General features: G+C 36.6%; 2 protein-coding genes across 12 annotated transcripts in view; one reads left to right on the top strand and one right to left on the bottom strand.

Annotated features, from left to right (window-relative positions):
- ank2a (ankyrin 2a, neuronal) overlaps window positions 1–830 on the top strand; it is a 58906-nt gene extending 58076 nt beyond the window's left edge. Inside the window, exon 47 of the mRNA XM_073843253.1 lies at window positions 667–830. Within this exon, the coding sequence (XP_073699354.1) occupies window positions 667–687 (21 nt within the window). The 3' untranslated portion in view covers window positions 688–830. The remainder of the gene's footprint in view (window positions 1–666) is intronic.
- Window positions 831–3900: 3070 nt separating this feature from the next.
- camk2d2 (calcium/calmodulin-dependent protein kinase (CaM kinase) II delta 2) overlaps window positions 3901–10370 on the bottom strand; it is a 51755-nt gene continuing 45285 nt past the window's right edge. For 10 of the 11 annotated variants that reach the window (XM_073843257.1, XM_073843258.1, XM_073843254.1 and 7 more), the window contains 4 exons: window positions 10212–10287; window positions 9797–9891; window positions 7731–7959; window positions 3901–5391 (listed from right to left, as the gene is read on the bottom strand). In XM_073843257.1, coding sequence (XP_073699358.1) covers window positions 5388–5391; window positions 7731–7959; window positions 9797–9891; window positions 10212–10287 — 404 coding nt within the window. In that variant the 3' untranslated portion in view covers window positions 3901–5387. Of the gene's footprint in view, window positions 5392–7726; window positions 7960–9796; window positions 9892–10211; window positions 10288–10370 lie in introns of those variants that run through there. The other variant, XM_073843255.1, reaches the window with a different exon arrangement.

Genomic DNA, 10370 nt, shown 5'->3' with positions numbered 1-10370 from the left:
ACAAATGTGAAAGACTTTGTAAAGGAGCATAATAGGACCCCTTTAAGAAACATTTATCATTATTATCAATGTTGAAATGGTTAAAAAAAAACATAATAATTTTGTTGAAACTGTGACATATAGCAACAGATTGTAGTTAAAATAGTAGTAAAAATGTTAAATTCTTTACTGCTACTTTTGATCGATTAAAATGAATCCTTGCTAATTAAAAGTATTAATTTCTCAACCAAGAACAACAGCAATAAATCTAACCCAAATGTTTGGTACTGGATATGTTTATGCAAATGTTCTGTAGAGATTGTATTAGGAGTTTAGAATTTCTATATTTGGCGTAGAAGTGTGTATATTAACAAAGCATGTCTTTACATTTTTTTGCTCTAATAACATTTTTCTCTTCTGAATGTACTCTTAAAGGGAAAGTTCACCCAGAAACCCTCGTGTCGTTCCAAACCCGCAGGACCTTGAACGTAGTAGTTGCGTTGCTGTGTATGAAGGAACAAAGGTCTTATAGGTTTCTAACGACATGAGAATGAGGACTTAATGACAGAATTTTTGTTTTTTGGTGAACTATCCCTTTAAAAATGACTATGGTATTTTCATCTTTTCACTTGGAACCTTTAGTAAAGACATAAAGGCATTTGTAACCCTGTTTATTCTCACTCACAGGACGAGGATGCAGAAGTCTAGGACCCACAGGAGGTCAGTAGTGAGGGATGCTGGGGGACAGAAGCGGGTGTGCGTGGAGCAGATAGACGATCGGTCTGAGCCCCATGACGACCTACAGCATCACCTCCATCACCTCATTCACCACTACTGTGCCCAAAACGACTGAGAGGAAGAGAGGGAGGAAGTCCAAGTGATGGTTTTCCCCTTCATTTTCCTATCCCTATCTCCATCGCTCCTCTCTTTGAGCCTATCTGCTCTCCTAACCACTCCTATGCACCATGCTCATGCAATCCCAGAGTGCACTTCACTCCTGCCACTTCCAGTCTTCCTGTCCAGTCAAACTGGATGTTTGCCCAGTTTAAGTCAACGAACGATATTTTCTCTCTCCTTATTTTTCCCAGTTTACCAAAAGTGTTTCTGTCCTTCATTGTGACCAAATGGTGTTCTTTCCTTTTCTTTCCTTTCCTTTCCTTTGCTTTTTAAATCCCTCAGTTGTAACACCTATGAAATAATGAACACAAACACACACAAATCACAATAACCAAAAACGTTTTAATCAAAAAAAAATAAGTCCCATTTAAGCTTGAACTAACAGAACCTGTACTGCACTGCCTACCACCACTATTGAATTTCATTGCATCATATCACCACATCATGCTATTTTGATCTCAACAGTTGAGATGTCTGAAAACTTCTTGCCTTCTTTATCAGCTGTTGGGGTATCGTGTGTCTGTGTATTCTGTCCATGGAGAGTATATATAATATGCATTTTTAAAATGACAGTAGATCACATTAGCCACCTGTAAGGATATTAGCAGGCATGCTTAGCTAGCAGCAGTCACTTATTAATACCAGACTCTTTCTATGGGTAGACGACTGTCATTTTTTCTGTCTCACCTCTATCTCTTTGTGTCTGTGATCTGTAGCAATTCTAATCATCGTCATCATCACTTTTCAGTACAGCTTTTTTGTTCGAACAGATTATGGTTTTAAACACGCTTTAGCAAGCGTTCAAGAGGGACTCAGGAAGCAAAGGTGGAATCAAATTCAAGTGATCAGTTACACATACGATTCTGTTTTTCAATTCTTTTAAGTATGAGCGTTTGAGTGCGTATGAAATCAGAAATGTGATTTTTATTTACTCATTTTAATTTTGTTCTGTACATATTGCTCAGCATCAGTATGTGTTGAGGAATCTTGATCTGAGGTATTTCTGATGGTGAATGCTTTTAAAATGTTAATGGTTTTGGAAGTGAGCTTAAGGGATGTATGTTTTTTAAACAAATGGTTTATTTTGATGTATTTCATTTGTGAAATTCTCATTACGATTCACCAAATCACAGGTTGGCTTCACTTGAGACTGTTGAGAAGGAAAGCTTACCATGTGATGTTCGAATTACTTTTACTTTTTAACTGCACATTAATACAGCTGTGTTAGCAGAGGTTGTTTTTTGCTGCTGATCTGAGGTCAGCTGTGTTTTTTCCCCTTATTTGGGAAACTGGCCCTGGAACAGCATTAAGGAGAAGTTCACGTCCAGAACAAAAATGTACAGATTTACTCACCCCCTTGTCGTCCAAGATCACGTCTTTCTTTCTTCAGTCGATAAGAAATTATGTTTCTTGAGGAAAACAAATCAGGAAGTATCTCCATATAGTGGTGCCTCCAAGTTTAAACTTACAAAATGCAGTTTAAATGCAGATTCGAATGGCTCTAAACAATCCCATCCAAAGAACAAGTGTCTTATCTAGCAAAACGATCAACCATTTTCAAAACAAATTGACAGTTTATATAATTTTTAACCTCAAACGTTCGTCTTGTCCAAGTCTGCGTGAACTCTGTTTTTCCCGGTTTGATACGGTCAATACAGTTAGGGTATGTCGAAAAACTTCCATGTCTTTTCTTATGCAACGATGTAGGATGATTTTGAAGTTGGGTAAGTACCGACCCAGTGTTTACAAAGTGAACCTGCAAAATAGATCAAACAACAAAAAAAGTAAAACAGCGATGTAGGACGATTTTTACATTGAATTAGAAAAAGAGACGGGAGTTTTTCGACATTCCCTAACTGTATTAACCCGGATTACACAGGCTGCGCATGGCTGAGAGGAGACAAGATGAGCATTTCAAGTTAAAAAAGTATATAAATTGTTGATTTATTTCGAAAATGACCGATCGTTTCGGTAGATAAGACCCTTCTTCCTCGACTGGGATCGTTTAGAGCCATTTGAAGCTGTTTTTAAACTGCATTTTGGAAGTTCAAACTTGGGGGCACCATCGAAGTCCACTATGGAGATAATTCCTAAAATGTTTTCCTCAAGAAACTATTTCTTATCGACTGAAGAAAGACATCCCTGGTTAAAAAAAACAGCTAAAACCAGCCTAGGCTGGTTGGCTGGTTTTAGCTGGTCATAGCTGGAAGGCAGGCTGGTTTTAGAGGGGTTTTGTCCACTTTTCCAGCCTGGTCAGGCTGGTCTTAACCAGCTAAAACCAGCCACTTCCAGCTTAAACCAGCTAAGACCAGCCAACCAGCCTAGGCTGGTATTAGGGCTGTGCAATATATCGAACGATATTGTGAGGCGCGTTTAGTCAATGAAGCCGGTGCTTTGATTAGTAATAATAAGTAATAAGTAATAAATAATACTTAATAAGCTCGATATGGCGTAGCTTGTCAGAGATTTACGTCTCTGTGTATCAATTGCCGCTCCAGCGGAACCTGAGCGGAACGTACGTGATGGAGATTTACTACTAATCAAAGCACCGGCTTCATTGACTAAACGCGCCTCACAATATCGTTCGATATATTGCACAGCCCTAATTAGCTGGTTTTTTTCAGCAGGGATGGACATCTTGAATGACAAATTATTTGTACATTTTTGTTCTGAAAGTGAACTTTTCCTAAATCAGCCTCTAAACTGAGCAATGTCATTAAGTTGAACACTGCTACTACTTTCACTGTGACTGGCCCACGTTTGATTTACTGAATCCGCATTCTATGTCTGTGGAGATAAGAATATGCATATATATATATATATATATATATATAGTACATAAATATCTATCCATAAAGGCATGTGTTAGTTTACTATATGACTTTTAAAAAAGACATTTAAACACTATACCATGGCTGCAGTGTGTGTATATGGCTGAACGAGAATAAAAGTGTATAAGTGTCACGTTATGGTCGTTGTTTAATGACTGCGTGTGAGGAGAAAGCTGAAACACGACGCCATGCCTACAGTACATATCACACCTTTATTGTATTTTTCATTAAATATGTTGATTTGCTAGCGCCACCATGGCAACAAATTATGTAGTTCACATCCTCATATTGGCGTTGAGGTTCTGTATCAGCAGAGGAAATGTCTTTAAGAAGAGAAAAACGAACATGGAGAAAACGGAAAGCATGGCGTTGGCATAGTCCAGTAGTGGTGAGGTTTTTTCCTCAAGGAAGACCGTTCCGTTCCGACATCATCTTCCGGTTGAGTGGCGCACAGACACGACACGAAGTCGCCACTAAGGGCAGTGTGCATGCTTGTAAATCAGACTCAGCTCGCTTTCGTTCTTCTTTCCACGGGCGACAATATCGTCGGGATAGATAAAAAGCACAAATATGTGTGAAAATGATATACGTAGTTTCTCGTAAGCTACTTATATTTCTTTTTCTCATACAGCCATGATATAAAGTCAAAGGATAATATTTTCACAGCCACTCAATATAGGAAACTTAAGCTACATAGATCTGAAGGTAGGGTGATACTTCTAGATATGCTGGGTCTAATGATGATAACCGCTATCATCATTACCATATCAGATCCTTATGATATTGATAGAAATAAACAATTTGATAAGGAAACCATGAATTACACAACATACAGTAAACAAGAGCAAAAAAGAAAGAAAAAAATAATAGCATGGTCATTCAAAAAATAGTCCTCCATGCATTACCCAATGCTTGTCGATGTTTGATGTATCATATATGCTACATTCTCTTTGATATCTGTTTTTTTCTCATATTCTATGACATAAAGGTAAACATACAGTCCATATTAGTATTCTGCAGTTCTCTTAAATCAAATAAAGTAAATCAGAATCTTGAGCCAAACATCGTAAGCTAGCGAATATAAACAAAGCTTTTTGACAGCATTTACTAAAGTTTTTCATTTTGCTGTAAGCCAGAATTTACGTTTTTAAAAGTTTCTTAAAGTATTTTTTTTTTTGTTTTTATTCATTATCATTTTTTTATCTGAACGATCACGACATATGTACATCACCAGAACGACAGCAAGCTCAATATTAACATTCTTATCTTTCAAAATTTGATATATTGCACACACAGAAATAGACATAAAAATACAGTACAGACTTGGGGGGGGGGGGTGATTCTTTTTACATATCTATACATTTAAAATGCATACCAAAACAGCTTAAAAAAAGAAACGAAGAAAAGAAAATGTTAAAAATACACTCCTTTTAGTAATGTCCATATATGCGGATGGCCCACGGGTTTTGGTGTTGGTGATGACCTTTAGCAAAATGTTTGAACGCTCTGGTCCATGTGCGACAACATGTAAACGACCCTCAAGGGGGGAGGGGAGAGAGGGGCGTGGTTGTTGGGAAGCAGGTGTGGCTTAGGAGACACACCCCCAGCTTGACTGACAGACAGTTGGGTTTTTGCTGATGGTTTCTCCTCAGTTGGGAAAAATTGAAGCTTAATATTCCATTAACTACAAAATATACACACAAACAAACATTCATCAATAATACTTAGAAACAAGCATGATATTAAATTAAAAGGAGCAAATTCTACTAAATTATGAAGAAATGTTTAAGTGTTATTTCTTCATTACTGCATTTAGCACAACTAAGCCACTAGGAGCAATAAAAGGTCTTAACATATAATTCTTAAGTCATTAGTTCTGCATATGTGTCCTCAAATATACACTACTATTCAAAATTTTGGGTTCTGTAAATGTTTTTAAAGTACTTTTTAAAGTAAGTTTATTGTGTTTAACAATGCTGCGTTTTTTCCCCCCAACAAAAATAGATATACTCACAATTTTGACCTTTTTTCTCAGAATTGCATGATATACTCGCAATTGCGAATTATAAAATCAGAATTGTGATATAAACTCACAATTGTGAGATATAAAGTCTGGGATATAAACTCGCAATTCTGTTTTTCTCACAAGTGCAAGTTTATATCTCACAATTCAGAATTTTGTTCACAGAATTGCGTGATATAAACTCGTGGTTGCGAGTTATAAAATTAGAATTGTGTGATATAAACTCACAGTGTCAAAATATAAAGTCAGAATTGTGGAATATAAACTTGTAATTCAGATTTTTTTTTTCTCACAATTGCGGGTTTATGTCTCACAATTCTAAAAAAAAAAAAAAAAAAAAAAAAAAAAATTCTAAATTGTAAGATATAAATTTACAATTGCAAGTTATAAAGTCCAATTCCAAGGGGGAAAAAGACTCAGATTCTCAGATTTGCGAGTTTATATCTCACAATTCTCACTTAATAACTCACAATTTTGTTTTATAAAGTCAGAATTGCGACTTTATTTATCAGAATTGTGAGTTCATGTTTCGCAATTCTGACTTTATAGTTTATATCTCAAAATTCTGAAAAAAAGTGACCTGTGAGATGTGAATTGTGAGATAAAAAGTCGCAATGGCCTTTTTCATTTTCTATTCAGTGGTGGTATTTTAATATATTTAAAAATGTAATTTATTCCTGTGATGCCAAAACTGAATTTTCAGTAGCCGTTCTCCATTTAGTGTCACCTTCAGAAATGATTCTAATATACATACATGATTCAAGAAACATATATAATTGCATTTATTAATATTATTGCATTAATAATTATTAAAAATAGAAATCTTTTGTAACATCATAACATGTATTTACAGCCACTTATGATCAATTTAATGCATCCTTATTGATTAAAGGTATATGTATTTAAAACTTTTGATTTGTTGAAAGGTCAGACTCCGCAGAAACCTTTTCAAATTCAATGATATCAGTGTTGGAAAGGTTACTTTGTTAATGGTAATAGCTAGGCTACAGATTACAAGTTACCCTATTTAAAATGTAATACGTGGTGTAACTATTTAAATTATTTTAGTGAAGCAATGTAACAGATTACTTTTTATTACTTTTCTAAATTTCGAATGAATGTTTTCAACTGTTAATCATTTTAAACATTTAAACCAGGCAGGGTTAACCTTACAGTAGTACTCAACACTGATTACTGTCAGACTTTTTAAAAATCCTTCATCAAGATTATAAAAATTTAATTTTAAAAGCATGGCCACCATAAAATCAGAGTTTAACACCTCTTTTTACTTTTTAGAGTGTTCTGAGGTTAAATACTGATTTAAAATCATAAGATATAGTTTAATAGCTATGTTTTTTTTTTGTTTCTTGTTTTAATCTAATCTTTGCATAGCTATGACAGGAAACACATGCTAACAATGTTTTGGAAAAACTAAAGTTAATCTTAAAAAACAAAGCATATACATAATTCCAAATAAGAAATAAAACAGTTATCAAATAAACATGTGTCCTATATGTCCTAAACTCCTGAAACATCGACTGCTCTGTATTTTAGAGCAGTCAATGCAATTTAGGAAAGAAATCAATCACATCTGTATGTGTGTGTGAAAATATTCAGATGTATTCACTTTGTAATTGTTAACATTTTCATAAGTATCTGTAATTTAATTACATTAACAGATTACAGCAGAGATTGCGTTAACCGAAAATTGTCCGTCATTGAAAGCAATTAAATGTGTTATTTCAATTAAAATATGAAAATAAAAATGACGGGTAATAATAGATTATGACAATTTTTACGACCCTGTTCGTCAAAATGACAGACAATGTTAAAGTCTAACGCAATCTCTGCATTACAGTTACATTTATTTTGTAATTAAATTACTTGATTCCGTTACATATAAGTAGTTACACTGAATGATACACACACTTTCCTGAGAATGACCCTTTTTGTGATTATGAACATCATTATTTTATACATTAAACAATAGAGACGCTTACTTGATGGGCACACTGGGGGCTCCAGAGCGATGGAAGTGTATGTTCAGCCACTTGCCATCTCGACGATGCCAGACACGGGTCTCCTCTGACTGCATGGTGCGTGGCATCCCACTGCCGTCCATGTACTGAGTCAGACGGATGTACGCGATACATGCCGCATCCTCCCCGATCAGATGCACATGAGGGTTCAGCAGGATAGTGTGTACAGGTTTATTACCTTTGGACAGAGCTAAAGGAGAAGACAAAGAAATATGGCGATCAAAATACTGTTGGAAAACTCAAAATATTCTCTAAAGTGATACGGTAAGGGAATTTTTTTTTATCCCCTGCTAAATTTTGGACACATGCCCACTGACAAAAAAAAAATCAGTGTATAATTTTAATGTAATTTTAATATTTTAGCAGTGGGAGACAAAATAACAAATATTTCCAGAAAAATGCATTTCAAAAAGTTAGAAATTGATTTGCATTTTAATGAGTGAAATAAGTATTTATTCACTATCAATCAGCAAGATTTCTTGCTCCCAGGTGTATTTTATACAGGTAACGAGCTGAGATTAGGCGCACTGTCCACAGAAGCAATCAAATCAGATCAAACTCTCCACCATGGTCAAGACCAAAGAGCTGTCCAAGGATGTCAGGTACAAGATTGTAGACCTACACAAGGCTGGAATGGGCTACAAGACCGTTGGCAAGCAGCTTGGTGAGAAGGTGACAACAGTTGGTGTAATTATTTGCAAATGGAAGAAACACAAAATAACGGTCAATCTCCATCTCTCTGGGGCTTCATGCAAGATCTCACCTTGTGGAGTTTCAATGATCATGAGAACGGTGAGGAATCAGCCTAGAACTACACGTAAGGATCTTGTCAATGTTCTCAAGGCAGCTAGGACCATAGTCACTAAGAAAACAACTGGCACTTCGCCATGAAGGACTGAAATCCTGCAGTGCCCGCAAAGTCCCCCTGCTCAAGAAAGCACATGTACAGGCCCGTCTGAAGTTTGCCAGTGAACATCTGAATCATTCAGAGAAGAACTGGGTAAAAGTGTTGTGGTCAGATGAGACCAAAATCGAGCTCTTTGGCATCAACTCAACCTGCCGTTTTTGGAAGAGGAGGAATGCTGCCTATGACCCCAAGAACACCATCCCCACCGTCAAACATGGAGGTGGAAACATTATGCTTTGGGGGTGTTTTTCTGCTAAGGGGATAGGACAACTACACTGCATCAAAGGGATGATGGACGGGTGCATTGTACCGTCAAATCTTGCAGGAGAACCTCCTTCCCTCAGTCAGGGCATTCAAAATGGTTCGTGGACGGGTATTCCAGCATGACAATGACCCAAAACACATGACCAAGGCAACAAAGGTGTGGCTTAAGAAGAAGCACATTAAGGTCCTGGAGTGGCCTAGCCAGTCTCCAGACCCTTATCCCATAGAAAATCTGTGGAGGGAGCTGAAGGTTTGAGTTGCCAAATGGTAACTTCGAAACCTTATTGACTTGGAGAGGATCTGCAAAGAGGGGTGGGACAAAATCTCTCCTGAGATGTGTGCAAACCTGGTGGCCAACTACAAGAGACATCCGACCTCTGTGATTGCCAACAAGGATTTTGCCACCAAGTACTAAGTCATGTTTTGCAAAGGGGTCAAATACTTATTTCACTCATTAAAATGCAAATCAATTTATAACTTTTTTAAAATGCAAATTTTCTGGATTTTTTTGTTGTTATTTCGTCTCTCACTGTTCAAAAAACCTACCATTAAAATTATAGACTGATCTTTGTCAGTGGACAAATGTACAAAATCAGCAGGGGATTATAATTTTTTCCCTTACTGTAGTTCACCCTAAAATAAAAATTCTGTCATTAATTACTCACCCTCATGTCGTTCCAAACCCGTAAGAAAAGAAAACCTATATAAATTCAACAATTCTCTTCTCTTCCATGTCATTTAATGAAGATAAACTGGTTTGAAATTACACAAGGGTGAGTAGTTATTGACAGAATTTTCATTTTTGTGTGAACTATCCCTTTAAGTTTAAAGTGTAAACAGATATGGATCTAGATACCGTTCTCAAAGTAGAACCTGTGGAAGTCATGCCCCTCCACCAGGTTTCCCAAAGCTTCTGGCTCAAAGGAAGTAAGGCCAGGGTCGCAAATCTTTCTGTGAGAAAAGGAGCAGAAAGTAAAGCTGAAAGTCTTAATTGGTGTGCAGACTTTGGAATAATAGCACTAGAAGTGTTCCAATTTTAGACTTTTAATAGTCAGTGTGAACATATGTGGTCGTTGATGTCATCTGAATTTCCTTCAGCCGATCGAAAGCTGTAATTAAGTGAGGCTTGGATCTAAATATAACTGGAGCACCTGTTGTGAAAAGGTGACCATTAAATATAATCTCCGTAATCAAGAGGAAATAAAGGAATGCATTAGCGTTCTCAAGGGTGGCAGTGGTTGTCATAGCGACAGGTTTGTGTGTTCACTCACGCGTAAGCCTCAAAGTCGCCGTTGTTGATGGATTCAATCAGCTGTTCGGTCACCTTTATGATCTCCTGCTTTCGAGCTGAAACACACAGAGACGTCTAGCGAGTGAGTCAGACACCCTCGCGGCATGACAATCAAAATTATTAATCAACATCCCAACTC

Source organism: Garra rufa, chromosome 6 (assembly GCF_049309525.1).
Source record: "Garra rufa chromosome 6, GarRuf1.0, whole genome shotgun sequence".
Taxonomy (NCBI): domain Eukaryota; kingdom Metazoa; phylum Chordata; class Actinopteri; order Cypriniformes; family Cyprinidae; genus Garra; species Garra rufa.
Note: the sequence above shows the minus strand (reverse complement) of the source record. Positions and strands in the feature narration are given on the sequence as shown.